Below are 17,822 nucleotides of genomic sequence, written 5' to 3'. Positions count from 1 at the left end.
TTCAAGTACAGGATGTATGTCGAAGGACAATGATGTCCATGCTCAGGGATCATGATTTTCAGATCCGAGTAGCCCCACTTCCCGTTGCCGGATTCTTTTTGATTTTTCTTTTTTTTTTTTTTGAAATGGATCGCCCAGTTCTTTTGCAAGAACCTAGCTCGGGGTCCCGAAACGGCGTTCGATGGAGCCGTTCGGCCTGGTCGAGACTGAATCGTGGTTCCCAGTGCCCACTGCTCACTGACTACATTCACGCAGGACAACAAGAGGGGCCGTGGAAAACCTCACGATGCCGGCTATCTGCGGTGTGTGCTGGGCCCTGGACTCCATCAACTCCTGACTGTTGCAGCGGAAGTGAAGAGATTTCTGTAGTACACAAAGAGTGCAAACAATACATATATCCATTTGGAGGACCAACACGATGTACACCATGAGAAATTTCCCGATTACCTAATTCATGAGTTCGGACTGGAGCTGGCGCTAGTGGAGGGAAGGAAGCATCAGATCGAATAATGACAAGGCATCACTCTACATGTGTCTAGCTATTACCATCCTAATACACACAGAGTTTCAACACATCAAATGAAGCGTTTCACACCAAGGAGGTCAGCTCCACGAGCATGTTTGTACCATGCGATCGACCGACTGTTTTGATTTGGAAGCAAACTCAACTTCCGCCCTGCGATGCATTCGTGGCTTGGCGGCTCTTCAGTCTAGTACGTCAAAGTCCACTCCATGCAAAAAAATTCGGTTTGAGCCAGGGCTGGGAAGAAGAAGAAAATCGAAAAAAAAACCTCGAATTGCTCGATGATGGAGCCCACTCTGGCGGGGCCGCGGGAAACAGTCCAAGCCTACAAACCTGGTAGGAACTACAATGTGATCATCAAAGGGCGTGGTGTATACAATCGCTTCAAACACTTTAGATTTTCAGACTTGCTTTGAAATCCGCGCCTTTTTGTTTTCGTCTAGCTCGTGCGATATAATTAAAGTTTGTTTCTTCTCACAGCTATGCTTTTTACATGAAAGATATTAATTGCGCCTTGATTACAAATTCTACGTACAGACATCACATTTACCCGCCACGAGTCTTTTTGTCCGTGTCAAAACTATTTGTGGTATTCCGACCCCTGCACGGACCATTCCGCAAAACTGGGTGTGACTTTTTTTTTTCTTTTTTTTTTACTCCGACGTTTACTCCGAGCTACCACCGCGGATGATCTCACGCTACCGCCATCAAACCAGGTCAGCGGAGTATTGTGAGAATTTTCATTCCGAACGGACTGGACTCCCTGCATTTGGACGATCTTCTCACGCTCAGAACATAAGCATTTGTGTCTGATCGAGCAGAGGTCTTGGTCCCCTTGAGTCTCTATCCGAACGTTGGAAGGCGATGCCGCTCGGTCGGCATTCCGTGCCACCACCACTCCGTCTGTTCCTTTTATTTAAGGGGTAAAAATAGAATAAAAAGCAAGAACCATGTACTTATCCAAAGACCAGAAAAAAAAGATGCATCCAAATTGACAGAAGCGAGTTAGACTAGCTGACTCCCCCCCTCCTCTCGTGTCAATTGGAAAAAGAATAAAAGAAAATACTTTGCCTTGCGATTTCCATCTCTCAACATATGTTGAAAACAGCATCTCTAAGGTTAAGCCTATCCCGGAATTCGGACCAGGGCCGAAATTCATCCAGGCATCCACCATCTCCGCCCTTTGCAATACAAGTGCCAAGGCCAAGGCCGAGCCCGGACCAGTCCTGTCCAACACTGTGAATGAGGTGGACGCTGAGAAATCAGAGCTAAAACGCGCCCTGCGAAGTATATCTTCGAGTCATCGACATGGCTTTGATCCACTTTGATACGAGATCCCCATGTCTCCACTCGAGATGAGTAGATGGTGTTTGTCGTGAGCTTTGACGTGGGGGGGAGGAGAGAGAGAGAGAGAGAGAGCAAAGGGCGTCGCGAGTACATACCACGATAGTCCACGTGTAATACATACACCGCACGCTTCTGACATGGCACTGTTTTCCATAAACTCAATTACTTACATGCGTGACAAGACGGGCAGGTGAGTCAGTCGTCCGGGTCTGTAGGCAGCAAAGTCTCGCGAGGAATAATGGGAACTCCGCTGGGAGCCTTGAGTGATCTTGTTTTTTTGTTCATGCATAGACTACTAGTGTACAACTGTACATTTTATACAATGGACAGTATCTCTTGGAAATGCTTTTTTCCCCTCCTATGTTCCAGTTGAAAGAGTATTCCGAGAAGAAAAAAAGGTTCGTTCGAATAGCCTAAACTCAGTGAATGAGTACTCAAATGGGTATCTTCCAATTTGCCGGGTATGTATAAATGAGTCGGTGCGTACATCGAAAGTCGCCAGTGACTCAGCGAGACGCTCGTTCACCGAGACCGGTCCCATCAACGTGCTGCCTCACTATGTCTGTTGATCATCGCTAACCAATCTCACTGTCTACTCAGTACGATCCACAGGCAAGAAAAAACTCTCGAGATTGTACAACTGCGGTCATGTAAGAATTTTTGTTTTCAACTACTCCACGGCACTGGTTGCACTAGTAATACATGAACAAGTGCAAAGAGATCTCCTTTGATTCTAGACAAAAAGCTCAATCGAGACTTATCGGGGCGCTGCCCTCTTACAGACACTGCGAGTAGTAGTCGTTCTGCTTCTTGCAGGTGTACGGGCTCGCACACGCCGTGGGTCCCGAGTAGCCAACGCCACCGCACTGCGCCCAGTGTCCGGCTGTCGCACCGCCAGCGGTCGTCGTGGCCGGTGCGGCTGTAGTGGTGGTCTTGGTGGTCGTCACGGGTGCCTTGGTGGTCGTGGTCTGAGCAGCGGTGGTGGTCGCCGTGGTCGAACCTCCCGAGCCACCGCCCGAGCTCGAAGATGGGAAGTACGCCGACAAGATCTTAAAGTAGTATGCGTATCCTGCTCCTGAAGGGGGCTCCATCGAGGCGAAATAGTTGCCCCACCACGGTCCGGCCGCCCACCACGAGGCGCCCAGCCAGACGTCACTGTTATCCTGCATGTAGTCCAACATTCCGGTGATGGCAGTCTGGCAGACAGAGTTGGCGCCACCCGCGAACTCACCCAAGAATCCAAGCTTGTTGTTGTCCTTGAGCCATTGAGTAGCGGACTGAACGCGCTCCTTGCCGATGGTGGAGCTGGCGCAGGTGCCAGAGGTGCCGGAGCCGTCCGAGTCAAGGTACTGGTGCATCTCGTAGACGATCTTGTTCTGAGGGTCGGTCAGGTTGCCGAGCCCTGAGTTAACGGAAACCCAGGTCCAGGCACCAGTCCACGAGTTTCCTTCAACGAAGATGTATTGCGAGGTCGCACCGGCAGCGCGGATGGCGTCGATGGCGGCTTGGTTCATGTCGTAGACGACAGATTGGTCTTCGGTGTTGAACTCATTGTCTGCGAGATTCGGGTCAGAAACAAGAGATTCATCTTTTCCTTTGGGCGTCTGAGCTTACTGGTGTCAAAGATGACTTTGTCGTTCGAGGCAAACTCTTTGGCCACGGTCGTCCAGAATGCTTTGAAGTCACTGGTCGAGGTGATGATGTTGCCGTAGCTGGTCAAACGGTTAATACAGCCTGACGCTCACAGGTGGGGGAACCTTGGACTGACTATCGGCCATAGTTGTGAGGGTCAATGATGGCATGCGCGCCAATGGAGGTGATGTAGTTGACAGTCTACGCAGATGAATGAGCATGGGTCTTTCTCGTGACGGATTACTCAAATAAAACATACGCTCTTGAGTCCCTGCAGGTAAGCAGCGTCCGGGCTGGCCGTCATTGAGGTTGGAATCAATCGCTCCATCCGGAATGGCACTCGGAAAATGTTCATGCCCCCATCATAGAGTGTCTTAATGGCCGACTGATCAGGCCAAGTGTAGTCGGTTCCCAGCACACCAGGCAGGTGAGTCTCGCCGAACTCTCCGCAAGACTCGCTAGCGCCGAACCCTTGTTCACGCCCATCAGCGATTAGTCCCGTCATATCGACATAGCTGGCAACTTACAGACAAAGCCTCCGGCCCGCTTGGAGATGCCCTGGGGCACGGCCAGTGCCAGAGTGGCGCCGGCGGCAAGAATCAAATCGTATCTCATTTTGACAACTCGAAATCCAATGTATGCAGACTCGGTGGATGGAAACGAGAATTTCCTCCTCGGCCGACTTCTGTCGCCATCTTATAGCACTCCTAACCGGCCAAGAGACTCCACAGCAACTGTGCCTCTGTCCGGTTTCTGACCGGAGATTCAACCGAGCAGATCCTCATCCATTCAGGAGAATTCTGCAGACATGAACTTGAGCGTGGGTCCATGTATCAGGTCAAGCACAGACCTATTCTGCAGCGCCACTGGGGTCAAATGGTCAGATCGAGCACTGAAGAGTCGCAAATGGCTGCATTAGACACGGAAATGGGACCCCGGCCGAGGGTGAAGCCGGAAGTTGCATCGCTGAATAAGTCACACGTGCTTTTGAATCCTCACTAGCGTGACTGCGTCTGCCAGGAGAGTTTGTGGAGTTGAAGTGCGGAGACGGCAGAGGTCACTCTGGAGAAACCCCCGGACCGAATTGGGAAAAATTCCCTCCGTCGTGCAGATGATCGACGAATTGAGCGAGAAGACGAAGTGTTCCACAATCCCATCATCGACAAGGAGGGAATAGCTGCGGAGGTTTTTTTGCGCATGATGAGTGTAAGCCTCTCTGGGTGTCCGCCAAGGAGAACGGTTCTCTCTGGCAAGCCAGAGGGTACCACGATTGAATGAATGACCCTCTTGAAAGTGGGAGCGAGGATCCCTGATTAGGATTGAAAGTCATTTTCCTTGTCCCCGTAATCACAAATGGCAGTCGTGGCAGTCGGAGATGAGATCTGGAATTCGAAAGTCCCTTGGGTCTACATCAAACACCTCTCTGGATTTGGCAAGTCCACGGAAAGGGGGGGGAACAGAATCCGCCACAAGGATGTGCAGTGTGATTGTCGTGTGGAACATGAAACGAAGAAAGGACCTTGCAGAGGTGGCTAATTTAATCTCGGAGCGCCCTCCGCCCGGCGCCGCCTGTCCGCGGGAACGGTTGCAGACATCGAAGATGAGCGCGCATCAACCGGAAATTGCGGGGAAATTTAGACTCTGGGGTACCGCCGTTAACTGGTCAATCTGGAAGAAACCTCAGTCCACGAATCACGGCTTGCCTTTGGAGACATTGTCCACTATCAGTGATACATTTCATGCTGACCATTTCTCCGAATAGTACGTTCAATTCTTTTGTGAGATTTTTCGAAGAGTGTTGCACTGGCGTTTCAACCTCTTAATAAGTGTCCGTTGAAGGCACAGAATTCGAAGTCAGTCCTCCCAAAACCCGTCTGTAATTGGTTGAGGCCATAGAGGCTTCTACGTCAGTCATGGTGGTTTTAAGCGCGTTCGAGGCGATAAGAGACCTCACAGTGAATGGGCGTACTTTGCAGTAGCAACCTTTGCGTTCCACTCTATTTCCAGTGACTGGAAGACAGCCGCGCCTTACTAGAGTCACAATTACGACAAGGCGGAATTCGTCGCACTTGCGGTATTTCCATTGAGATCTTAACGAGGAATAGGCAACAGAGTATATTCGAGGCTGTCCAGTTTGTCTAGCCCGTGAGTGTTGAAAAGAGTACCCCCCACCCGTAGCTAAGAGTCAGTGAAGATGGATTTTCCAGCTCAGGGCATGTACAACGTCGTATTCAAAACGCTCGCTGTCACAGGACGATGATCAAGACACGAAAAGGGGGGAAAAATGAAATCAAACAAAAACATACAACAGTTAGGATTCGCATGTGGTCACCCACCATACTACTAACTAACCGGCGTGTGGCTTGAGTACGGCTGAGCGGACGGGAAGCCCTATTTTCCACACCCTATGGTCGTATGTGCTAGATTCGAGTTCGTCATTCATTATATTCTCTGTCTGCATATCTGACTAAGTATGTCCCTTTGATTATTCTAGACGATTTTCTGATTTAGAACGATACAAAGAGATAAACTAGCAATACTGTAGTGATTTGACACTAGACAAACACAAAGAAAAAAACATACAACAGCCAGGATTCGCATGTGGTCACCCACCATACTACTAACTGGCCGGCGTGTGGCTTAAGTACGGCTGAGCGGACGGGAAGCCCTGTTCTCCACACCCTATGGTCGTATGTGATGGATTTTGGTTGTTTGAAATTCATATAGTGATTTTTTGCATTGTCTGAATCGCGACCGGAGGGTCAAGTCCTCATGCCTCGGTATGTTCTTAAGAGTTAGCCTGACAATAGAAGATACCAGGGCTAGGTTTATCAGGCGTCGAACAACTCCGTTTGGATACATTTCAATTATGTGTCATGTATTGCACCAAGCTATTGCTTGGCCTCAGTATCTACCTTACTCAAAATACATCAAGAGGTAGAGTAAGTGGCCATGTTGGAGATGCTTTTGTGCGTTGACACGTTCGCAGAGCACTGCCTGGGTGAACGACGGGAATATATAAAGCCAAGCCAGCCACCGAGCCATGGTTCCGGTGTCATTAGATATACCTGGAATCCACGAATGAGAAATTGGTCATCCAAGTACAATTGATCTCATCCAAGTCCAATCCACGGCCTTAATTAACATCGGAAGAATTGATCGGATTACCGGGTAAAGTTCTTAGAACAAATATGGGTGAAAGTAAATTCTGCTATTCAAGTAAATTCTGCTATTCGGTTCCATCCAGTACGTGCGGTGTCCGTATCTGGTAGTGACGAAGCAAGTGCGCGGAGTACCGGAGTGCGTGAGGGACCCGAAGAACACTTCGACCGTGGTAGTAACTGAGACAGTGAAGGCGTCGGCGAGGGTTCTTCAAGTCTTCTGCGCTGTACGCGGTGTGCACACCTGATTGCGGCCTGCTCTCTGCGCGCCTCCGCATGGGGCTGGTCGTCAGAGCTATGTGGTAGTTTCTCAGCTCTTGGTAGGTTTGAACCTACCAAGAGCTGAGAAACTACCCGACTGAATTTCAGGCCTTTTCCAATGGTCTGCCAGTTAAAGTTGACGTGGCTGAAAAATCTGGTATACCCACAGGCATACAGTGGGTATACATCTGTCAGTGTCAAGAGCTTCCAAGATTCTAGGCTTTGTCCTCTTTTGTCTGAACAGTCGAAGAAGTGACGTAGGGCCAGAGTATCCATAATAATCAATGAGCTCCCCCACAATTTTAATGCAGGCCAATGGAAGGACGCCAGGAATGCTGCTTTTTTTTTCTTTTGCCTATCAATCATGTTTCAAATATGTGTTCAATTTTGAGCGATATGACAGCCTTGTCGAGACAGACATCCCCCAGAGGCGAGTCCCAAAAAATGCTGTCCATGAGAAGAAAGACTCAGGCCATGAGAATTTTCCGCAAAAGTGCTGTGGTGGCCATGGAATTTATTCAAATTGCACTGCCTAGGGTTGCCCAGCTTGCATTTTCCATGCCGAGAACAAGTCACGACGAATCTATTCAACGGTATAATGTACATGATTTCTTCAGTGTAATCCTATGGCAGCCAGCTGGACCACACCATCACCTGGTCATAGGAACCGAATGAATGTGACCGCTAGCCATAAGCGGTATTCATCATTGACACTCCGCGGGCTGCCTCACCTGCCGTGAGCATGCAGCCTATTCCACTCCATGGTATTCACCAGAAATTGATTCGTATCCTCCACGTTTACAGACCCAGGCCCAGGTAGATCGGGATACCCCCACGGTCCAGAGCTAGTCGGGCCTTGCCCGCCAGCGCCGTACGCCATTCCAAGTACATTGAAATCGATGGACATGGGCATGGCGAGATCATCGGCATTGATCTCCACCCCCGCATCTCCATCCGACTGCGCCGCATCGGCCTCCTGCCCAAAACTCGTTGTCATGTGGGTTAACTTCTTCCGAATATCCACTACCATTCTTGGTAGCACAAATGGCGTCCCGAGCTGCCGCGCTACCTTCTCGCGCGCCTCCCACGCCTGAAAAACAATCTGCGAGAAAACGACGTAGAATGGCCGATCGTCCTGTTTCACATCCATGATACGCACTTCGTAGTTGTCACTCATGACCTCCCACGCACGATCGGCATGGTCCTCGACGGGCCGCTTCTTCAGATCTTGCAGCAAGTGAATGTAAGCCGGGAATGGGAAGTGAAAGTGCAACAGCCACAGGTAGGGTCGCGCGAGCGGCGCGGTCATGAGCTTCGTGTCACATTCGAGCATGCGCAGCGCATGGGCGATTCCCGCGTTGCGCTGGGCGTCGGTTGGTGGTGTGGGGGTGTTTGAGGACTGAGAGTAAAGTTGCAGGAGCCGATTCTTGGCCAGCGAGCCTCGCATAGTCCAGATAGTCATGAAGTGAAGTGGGTTTTCCAAGTTGCAGAAGGCCAGATATTTCTCCTCCAGAGTTCTCTCTAGCGAGACCAGTCGCTCGGCCTCGTCAGTAAGGTCGGTGGTGGGAGGACGGGGGGCGATCGTGTTTAGGTATGAGTTTGTGAAATTGAGATGGAAAGCACTGTGCCGCACGAAATCGGCGAGCTCGCTACGCACTATTGCGAACAACATCTCTGTGGGTCGGTTGTTGACGACGGGTGGGATTTTCATCTCGGGCTGCAACTCGAAGTCGTTCACGTTGAGAGGCACCTTGCAGTCCCAGGTTGGCGTCAGCGATGCCGTTTTGTAGTCGGACATCTCGCAGATGCGATTGTCGAAGATGATGAGCGACCACCATAGCCGACGGCGCATCTCTGCCTCTAGCACGGAACATTTGCTGTACATCGACTCGACGTGGATTCCCATGCGCTGGGCAATTCGGATCGCGATGCTCAGCAGCGAGGACAGAGAGGCAGGATCCGTCTCCGAGCGAATGGAAACCTGTGCCACTTAGTATAGTAAATTCACAGTGGTACTGACCAACTACTATTAGACTTACCAGGTACAGATATAGGGCAGTCAGACACTCGCGGTCGCTGGAGCGTAGAACACCGCACCTTCGTAGCGCCTGCTGACACGCAAATTGATAGCTGGCCAAGAGTTCTTTTCTCGCAGCCCCGAACATTGCCCTGCATTGCTCGCCTGAGAGACTCATCAGGGAAACGCAGTAGATGCTGAACATGAGGGCTTCTAGAGTGGGGCTGATATTGGCGATATCACTGACAGCGTCGATGATTCGTGACTGCAGAGTGGGGGTGTGGGTGACTTTGAGCAGCGGATTCACGTTGTCCAGGTAAATTTGCCAGAGCCGGAAGATATGTGCTTGGCTTGGATGTGACGCGGATAGATCGATTGTGCCTACCGGCGGACCGAATAGAAGATGGTCGTTGCCTTGGCCTTGAAACATGTGATTCCATGCCTTCTTGATGACAGCATGCCGCAAATCATCGTTATCGTGAAGGAAGCCGGTGTCATTCTCGTCGTCCTCACCGGCATTGCCATCGTCTCCAGAATTGACAGCCTGGGGTCCAAATTGTTAGTGAGTCCCCAGCCGTCTGTCCATGCAGAACATCCCCCCATACCTTTTGGCTCATTGCATGCCAGAGGTTTCTATTGATAGAATTAATCATCCACTGAGTATCGAGTGAATGCAGGACCCGAATTCATACAATGCCTTGGGCTGTACTGCGGGCTTCTCTTTCGACGGAAGCGCATTGGTATCACCGAGAGTGCCCTCTGACTCGGCTCCATCTGGTAGATCATCACGGCCATCGTCACTGGGAGATCGATGGTCCGCGGTTGGGGTGTGCAGAGGATCGAACTTGATGTTGTGCTGCCGGAGTACACTCTCATAGAGTCGTAGACGGGCCAATAATTCTCTCTCGGGAAATCTGCGCCGTCGCTGGCGGACAGCTTGCTCACACTGTACGTTGGCTCGGACACAGTTTGCGCAGGGAAATTTACGGTCACATTTGCTCTTGCGTTGCTGACACAACACGCATGCCAGCACGCGTCGGGGCTTGACGGTGGTGGCGGTCGGATCGGATGTAGAGATCGGCGTGGTCATGGCCGACGACTTGAGAAACTATTGATCCAGTTGCAAGTGATTAAGTGATTGACTACGGGATAGAAGAGTTGCTCCTGAGTCCGAGTGCCCGAAGCCCGAGGATTTTGGGCGGAAAAAAAAAGGAAAGAAAGGAAGAAAGAATGAATGAAAGGGCAAGTGTACCATAGAGTGTGGGGGCGGGGGGACAGGCGGGTTTTAGAAAGACCGACGAACCACGTTTGCATCCTGGTACTCGCACTTTCTAACCCCCGATCACTGCAGTCGCGAACTTGCTAATCCCCGGCTGGATGGCCAGCTTCTTCGATATGCTGCTACACAGTGCGAGATCGTCCAGCCATGTTTGCCCTCCCGATAGGCCCCTTTATAAGCCAGAGCTTTCCTCCTGATCTCCCCTGGGTTAAAAAAGGACTTTCCTTGTGCATTGGTGACCGATCGATAGCTGCTTGAGCTGTGCCGCCCTGTATTTCCACAATGCCTTCATCACGCAGCTCTATATCGGACAGCCCCAAGTCTGCTGCGGTAGACGCTCCGGAGCTGGTGAAGCATCACAGTCAAAAATCTACCACCGATGTTCATGCTCAAGACGAAACACCAGCCAGAGCTGGAGGCCCTCCAGGCCCTCCCGGCTCTGTGGAGAATCAGTCCGCCATTAGGGTTATCTGCCTGATTGTTTCGGCCTTTGTCGCCATGTTCCTGGTTGCGCTGGACAGAACCATCATCTCGACGGTAAGAGCTGACCATTAAGCAACACATCGAATCCAGCGCTGATACCTCTGCAAATTTATAGGCCATCCCCAAGATCACCGACGAATTCGACTCTCTCAACGATGTGGGCTGGTACGGAAGCTCGTACCTGTTGACATGCTGCGCGTTTCAACTCCTGTTTGGGAAAATGTACAAGCTGTTCTCGGTGCGAACTGTGTTTCTTGCCAGTATTCTACTGTTTGAGGTGGCCTCTGCTATCTGCGGAGCTGCTCCCAACTCTGTGGCTTTTATCGTCGGAAGAGCAATCTGCGGAGTGGGTGCGGCTGGTATTCTGGCTGGAACTGTAAGTTGACCCCCGACAGCGGCGCTCCCCATTGATACAAGTCGGGCTGACAGGCTATGTCCAGATCATGTGCATCATTCATTCCGTCCCTCTAGAGAAACGTCCGCAGATTCAGGGCTTATTCGGCGCCTTATTCGGCCTTGCCTCGATCGTGGGTCCCTTGATCGGCGGTGCTTTTACATCCAATGTGACTTGGCGATGGTGCTTCTACGTCAATCTTCCGATCGGAGGTGCGGCGATGATCTTTATTGCCTTCTGCCTCAAGATCCCCAAACAGGATACCACGAGGATTCCGTGGGTGGAGAAGCTGCTCCAGCTGGACTTCCTGGGAACCACTTTCTTAGTCACCGGGGTGGTTTGCCTTGTGCTGGCATTACAGTGGGGTGGTCAGACATATACTGTACGTCGAATCGGACTGAGTGATTTTTGAAACCTCAACTAATGATCTGCAGTGGAGCAACGGCCGTGTGGTGGCGTGTCTGGTTCTCATGGGCGTGCTGCTCATCGCGTTCGTCGCCGTTCAGATCCTCGTTCCCAAGACTGCGACACTGCCCGTGCGCATCTTTTCGCAGCGCAGCATCATCTCTGGCTTCTGGCAGACCCTCTGCGTAGGCTCAGGGAATTACATCTTTGGTACTCAAGCCCTCTCCCGACCATCTGCCTCCAAGTGCTTGTACAGTCCACTAACTCAAGGATAGTGTACTTCCTTCCAATCTGGTTCCAGTCCATCAAAGGTAACACTGCTGTCGAGTCGGGTATTCGCCTCCTCCCAATGATGCTCTCAATGGTCGTCGGGTCCGTTGGTGGTGGGATCGTGAACTCAAAGATCGGATACTACACTCCACTCGCCATCATTGGGTCCTGCATCATGTCCGTGGGCGCGGGTCTCCTGACCACCTTCGAGGTGAACACAGGCGCAGGGAAATGGATTGGCTACCAGATCGTGTACGGTATCGGGCTGGGTCTGTGTTTCCAGATCCCGAATCTGGCCGCTCAGACTGTCCTCCCCAAGCCCGATGTGCCGTCCGGGTTGGCGCTGATGCTCTTCGGACAGCTGATTGGCGCCGCAGTGTTTGTCTCCGTCGGCGAGAACATTCTTGCAAACCAGCTGGTGAAGCGGCTGTCCGGGCTTCCAGGTTTCAATCGGTCACTGGTCACCTCCGGTGGTGTCACAGAGCTACTGGATGCCATTCCCGCGAATCTGCGTGATACCGTCCTTCACTCGTACAATGAGGCGCTGCGCAAGGTGTTCCAGGCTGGGCTGATCATTTCGTGTCTCACCGTGCTCGGGGCCGCGACACTTGAGTGGAAGAGTATCAAGAAGGGGCAGCCCAAGCCCGATGCGGAGAATAATGGGGGAGCTGCAGGTGAGAAGCCAGTAGAGGCAGCGGGACCCAAATAGATTGATAGATCGGGTTGAGGTGCTTGCGGTAGCTCTGAATTGCTTTACTTCGTCATCTGTCGTTTCTTACATGGATGAATAGTTTAATTAACTTTAATCGGTTGTAATTGTCAATATAAAAACTTTTCTTCGATCCCCATTCATCGTCTTCCATTGAGATGAGAGATTGAGTTATTTGACAAGCACAATGCTCGGTGTCGTGCCTCGAGCTTTGTAAGCTCCATTTGGCTTGCTGATCTACCAATTATGGGAACATTCTTCGTCAAATCAGTTGGGAGATATGGCGAGGAAGTGCCCAGACCCTCATGGTAGACCTGATTTACGTCTTGCGTTTCCCTACCTGAGGATACGTGGATACGTGGAGAGTCTTGAAGTCACAGGGAACAGTAGATTCTTGGATGTTGCAACTAGCTGGAAGCACCGGAATAACACTAATTCCTCGTTCCACGTTAGTGCTTTGCCTGCCTAGTCCCAATCGCCATCCAAAAAGTCCGCCACCTTCTTGCCCGCAAGAACATCCGCATGTATTTCTTCGATCGTCCACATCTTGAAATTATGACCCGGAGGAAAATTAGTGTTTTGAAAGTCCGTGCCAAGCGTCAAATGCAAGTAAGCCTGGCCGTATTTCTCATAAACGTACGCCTCCGGATCATGTTGGAACAGCCATTTGGGGAACCGGACCTTCACCTTCTCGGGGTCTTTTGCGAGCACCTCATTCATATTGGCGGCACCCAGATTCTCGGAATTGACAAATGACATCTTCTGCACGCAGCTCACGCGCTGGTAGCGTAAGAGATTGTAGATGCGAGCTCCTAACGGTGCTCCACCAGGCGCACCCCCGGCACACGCGAGCTGTAAGCAGGCCGCCAGTGTAACGGCATCTTCGATTGCCAGCGTTCCCCCGCTGATCGACGCCGGCACCGTGGTATGCGCGGCGTCACCGACCTGCACCACACGACCGGCCGGGGACGTCCACTCGCGCCGTAAATTCCGCCACAGGAGCGGCCAGTGAACCGTGGCGCGCGGGGGCGTGTTGCGGATCAAGCCCTCGATGGCCGGATCCCAATCCGGGATGCGGTGCAGGACGTCTAGCACCTCCTGTGGATCGACATTAGGATCCCAAGTCTCGATGGGCTCGTTGCCGTCGGGGTGTAGGAATTTGTCGCGCGGCGTCAGTCCGTATGCCACAAAGTCTGGTGAGATAAACAGCCCTAGGTGCATACCGGGACCGATCCAGAACTCGTGGTGAGATTCCCCCCGGGCCACCACCTCGCCCCAACGGGCCTGGAATGCAGGATCTCGCAGAGCTAATGCCGTTGGCAGCGCCGCACGATACACCGACATGCCGCTGGAGTGCGTGGGCGCATGCTCGCCCGCGATGAGCAGGTCGGAGGGCGTCTTGAAGGCATCCGCGGCGACAACTAGGTGCGCCACTCGTACGCTGCCGTCTGTCGTGATCACACCCCCGACGCCCATGGCCTCGTCTTCGAAGTACCGCTCCACTCGCTGGCCGTACTCGACTTTGAGCCCGATGCGTGCGACCTGGCGGAGCAGCATGCGGTAAAACTTGCGACGAATTTGGTGTGGGGCCACGTAGGGTAGGCCTTCAGGGCGCTGGGACCGATGCTCGGGGCTGTTGTAGCCCAATGTTGTTGGGCCTAGAATCAGCTCCCCGTGATGTCGGCGGTAATACATCACGCTGTCTGATCGATCCTGGTCGAGTTCGCGGCAGATTTCGGGCCAGTGACGAAGGGTGCAGATGGCGGAGGGACCTATAACGATGATGTCGCCTGGCAATTTTCAAGCAGGTCAGTCCTTTTGGACTATGAAAGGCATTGTATCCTGTGGACGATCCGATGGATAACCTACCCGTATAGACCGGCCCTTGGCTTCGTTCCAAGATCCCCACCACATTGTGCCCTTTCCTCCAGCATTCAAGCGCTGTTATCAGTCCCGCGGGGCCTGCCCCGACGATCAGCACATTCAGGTGCGTGGCGGGGGATCGTCGAGGAAGCTCGCCTGGGGTTGACGACCACTTTAGGGGATCGAACTCATCCTTCTCCCCGTGGGTAAGATACTCGTTTGACACCATTTTCAAAGTATACGACGAAGGGTACTTGTGAGTCAATCATGCTGTGGATGAGGAAAAATTGTAAACCATATATATCACGTTGGTCTCAGCTTGGCTCACCTCTCGGAATTATTTGTCGCTTTCACAAGCTCGGGACATTTCTGTCTCGGGTCTCGGAAATCCACCATATTTTCCGACTGCGTCACAGGAAAAAAAAGGGCATGGGTATTATGCTGAAAGCCACCATGACTCGCAGGTAATCTCATTTTAAGTCAGACTGAAAATAGCTCCAATTCTCGAGTCCAGATTTGATTCCGACGAATGGAAGCCCTTCTGAGAGGAAAAATTCATGAATTTGCCAATCAGCTATGAATCATCTTGTTTATTTTTGAGTATGCCCACCATCAAGTTCTTGAGGAAAATTTAGAAAGTCATATCCCGTCTTGCTAAGATGACGATCTTATCAGGTACATCCAGAAGCCCTAAGAGTCCTCGCCTGATGTTGTAAGATTTCCAGGCCTTGTAGAACTTCATTTATCATCTCAGAGTTCACTTTCAGACCTTCTCATTGAGAACAGCAAAGCCCATGAAGCTATCAGCCGAGAGATTACTGTAGATTGAATATTGCTGCAATAAATCCAGTGCGATGCCATGCTCAACATGAAGAAAGACAACGTGATCCGCCCTTGGGACTGCCCAGCTACAGCAATCAAGCCGTCAAGTCCCTCCGTGCTTGACTTGAGCCAACGCCCAAAACTCTCTCAGAGTGTTTTTCATTTCATCCGGGCACATTTTGTACTCCGTCAATTGCGGAGCATCATGACGAGCATGCGGCGTTGCGGGAGTTATGGGAGGACATCAATACGCCGCTGCATTTCGCGCGGTGGTTGGCGGGTCCCGAGAGTCGTTTCTTGAACGGCCAGTATGTATGGGTGCATTAAGATGTGGATGAGTTGATGCCATTCCGAGAGAAGGTGGAGCAAGATGATAGAACCTGGACAATCAGACAGGTGATGTAAAATAGTAAATTTTTGGAATTAGTGAGTCTGTGTCGTACATCCAGTTGGTTTCTTGGAAATCATTCCTAATCAAACAACCAAACCGGGCTATACATTTTTAAACCAAATGAAAACATGATCATACGTACTAAGTTGGGGCATTCACTCCTTCATTCTTCCATCCCTCCATTTGCTAATGTAGCCTGCGAAAGAGACATAATTTTGATATAGATCTTCCTTTTCCACTTGAACGCTTACTGCCCTTTTCTACACCTTTTCCCGAGGCACATATTTGCAATACAGGCCCACGGGCAGACTCGGCCCTGGAGCGTTCAGGTCCGTCTTCCGGTCAAAATGGGAGCTGGGCTGCCCGTTCTCGTCACATCCACTCCACTCATACATAGCCAGAGCATAAGCAAGAATGATATTTAGCTGAACCCTTGCCCACCGCATGCCCAGACAAGGGTGTCGGCCTTGACCCCACCCAACAACTAGGTACGTTAGTATGAATGGGTTGAGAAGGGGGAAAACAACAAAAGAGAAAGAAGAAAAAAACAAGCGCCCAGGGGATTGACGTACAGCCATATGCCTCTTTCTTGAACTCCTCTCGACCCTCGCTGAAGCGATTAGGGTCGTACTTGTACGGATCTGGGTATAATTCGGGGTTAAAGTGGACTTCGGTAGTGTTATATGCGGCGAAGCTGCCCGCGGGGACGACCTCATTGGTACCGGGGATCGGGACGGCGTGGCTCGCCATGTTGAGGCGGATCATCGGAAAGGCGACCCACATGCGGATGGCTTCCTTAAAGCAGAGGTCGATTGAGGGGAAATGAGTCTCCCAGGCTTCGAGTGGGATAGAGTCGAGCTGGTCGACCAAGAGTGCATGCCGGTTCGAAGCATGCGTCTCGGCGACGGTCGCGATCTCGCGATAGATGCGCGATTGCCAGTCCGGATGATGAGCAAGGATATTAAGCATGGCACCGCTGAGGTAGCCGGCATTGGCGGAGGATATGAATAGCGTCGAGATGAAGAAGTTGACCATCCACTCGGGGGAGTCGCCACGGTCGAGCATGTACTGCACCATGTCGTCTTTACGGGGCGCATCCTTCTGCCGCCGGCGCTGCACGATGGGTGTCACGATCTTGCTCAGACCATATCGGCCCCAACGACGCTTCAGCTTGGACAGCCAGGGCAAGTATGGCAGTGCCACGGCGTGAATACTGCTGGTGTGCATCAGTAGCGATAGCACACTCTGGGTTTTTGCGAGCACTGCCGGGGCGTCGGCGATCTCGTCGCTGCACACCACGCGACTAGCCTGCTGTACCACCAGGCGATAACATGTATCTGTCGGGTTCATGATGCTGGAAGCACTCTGACGCAGCGCCTCGAAGGTCATGCGCGCGTCTTTTGTTACGCCCGGCACGCGTTTCTCCAGCTGCTCGGACTTCTGCACGTCCAACAAGCGGCGCTGGAAGTAGGTTCGACCGTTTTGGAAGTTGACGTGGAAGATCTCGTGCAGGGGAGGCACAAGATCCGGGCCATGGCCGACCAGAGTCGCCCCGCGCACAAAGTCGAACTGAGGGTTGTCGAGAAACAATTTGCGGGCTGCTGCACCCGACACGCCAACAACGTGATACTTGCCCAGCCAGAAGCTGAAGTGTCCGGTCTTGCTCTTGGCCACGCAGTCTTTCCAGAACGCCCTGCGTATGTCGCTTAGAAGACAGTGATGGTTAGGGAGAAAAGCGAGACACCTACCATTTTTGCGTGAAGAAGCTCCATGATCCCACAAGCGGTACAGTGTTTGAAGTGAATTGGGGGGAGTTCTTGTCGACGTGGGGGGTATACGAAAGGAAGACAATGTAGGCGAGAAAGGTCGTCACGGTCGCCAGCAAGCCTGTTGCCGCTACCTTGATAGGCAGATCGAGATCATGAAACCTATCCGCGTAGGTTGAGTCCATTTTGGGGAGATTTGATTTGGGTTGTTCGCAGTACAAGAAAAGAACACAAATTTTGGCTTGTTGAGATAAACCTAATAGGCTTATGTACATAGAGCGATATGATCACCCCCCAACGTGCAACTAGTCCAACCAGGCGCCGACAATCTGTAAAAGCGGTCTATTCTAACCGGATGATCGGGACCAGGGGGTTTTACTGTCGCGCGTAGGGAAAGTTTGTAGTATGCAGTTGGTTCGTGTTAATCCCTGTTGCTGCATGCTTGGCTCTATCCCCGGAGTATGACCCGAGCCCGGTCTGCTTCGAACCCCCGACGACA

General features: G+C 51.8%; 5 protein-coding genes and 2 non-coding genes across 7 annotated transcripts; 1 reads left to right on the top strand and 6 right to left on the bottom strand.

Moving 5' to 3' along the window:
* Positions 1-2,646: 2,646 nt before the first annotated feature.
* Positions 2,647-4,117, bottom strand: POX_a00764 (putative endo-beta-1,4-glucanase B; the record flags this gene model as incomplete). Its single annotated transcript, XM_050109703.1, has 5 exons — positions 2,647-3,425; positions 3,485-3,582; positions 3,639-3,703; positions 3,762-3,973; positions 4,030-4,117. 5 exons carry the CDS (start codon positions 4,115-4,117, stop codon positions 2,647-2,649), a joined length of 1,242 nt encoding a protein of 413 aa, XP_049973471.1.
* Positions 4,118-5,804: 1,687 nt separating this feature from the next.
* On the bottom strand, positions 5,805-5,919 carry POX_rRNA007. Its single transcript, XR_007588098.1, has one exon. It is a non-coding gene; the product is annotated as a 5S ribosomal RNA (ribosomal RNA).
* A 161-nt stretch (positions 5,920-6,080) lies between these two features.
* On the bottom strand, positions 6,081-6,196 carry POX_rRNA006. The gene has a single exon (XR_007588097.1). It is a non-coding gene; the product is annotated as a 5S ribosomal RNA (ribosomal RNA).
* A 1,455-nt stretch (positions 6,197-7,651) lies between these two features.
* Positions 7,652-10,031, bottom strand: POX_a00763 (uncharacterized protein; the record flags this gene model as incomplete). Its single annotated transcript, XM_050109702.1, has 4 exons — positions 7,652-8,905; positions 8,964-9,485; positions 9,547-9,574; positions 9,634-10,031. The coding sequence occupies 4 exons, from the start codon at positions 10,029-10,031 to the stop codon at positions 7,652-7,654; spliced, it is 2,202 nt and encodes a 733-aa protein (XP_049973470.1).
* Positions 10,032-10,502: 471 nt separating this feature from the next.
* On the top strand, positions 10,503-12,481 carry POX_a00762 (Efflux pump aflT; the record flags this gene model as incomplete). Its single annotated transcript, XM_050109701.1, has 5 exons — positions 10,503-10,757; positions 10,819-11,079; positions 11,144-11,479; positions 11,532-11,712; positions 11,778-12,481. The coding sequence occupies 5 exons, from the start codon at positions 10,503-10,505 to the stop codon at positions 12,479-12,481; spliced, it is 1,737 nt and encodes a 578-aa protein (XP_049973469.1).
* Positions 12,482-12,946: 465 nt separating this feature from the next.
* POX_a00761 (FAD-dependent monooxygenase) lies at positions 12,947-14,573 on the bottom strand (the record flags this gene model as incomplete). The annotated part of the gene is made up of 2 exons (XM_050109700.1): positions 12,947-14,271; positions 14,351-14,573. The coding sequence occupies 2 exons, from the start codon at positions 14,571-14,573 to the stop codon at positions 12,947-12,949; spliced, it is 1,548 nt and encodes a 515-aa protein (XP_049973468.1).
* Positions 14,574-15,817: 1,244 nt separating this feature from the next.
* On the bottom strand, positions 15,818-17,508 carry POX_a00760 (uncharacterized protein; the record flags this gene model as incomplete). Its single annotated transcript, XM_050109699.1, has 3 exons — positions 15,818-16,041; positions 16,130-17,250; positions 17,306-17,508. The coding sequence occupies 3 exons, from the start codon at positions 17,506-17,508 to the stop codon at positions 15,818-15,820; spliced, it is 1,548 nt and encodes a 515-aa protein (XP_049973467.1).
* Positions 17,509-17,822: the final 314 nt, after the last annotated feature.

Source organism: Penicillium oxalicum, chromosome I (genome assembly GCF_001723175.1).
Source record: "Penicillium oxalicum strain HP7-1 chromosome I, whole genome shotgun sequence".
Taxonomy (NCBI): Eukaryota; Fungi; Ascomycota; class Eurotiomycetes; order Eurotiales; family Aspergillaceae; genus Penicillium; species Penicillium oxalicum.
Note: the sequence above shows the minus strand (reverse complement) of the source record. Positions and strands in the feature narration are given on the sequence as shown.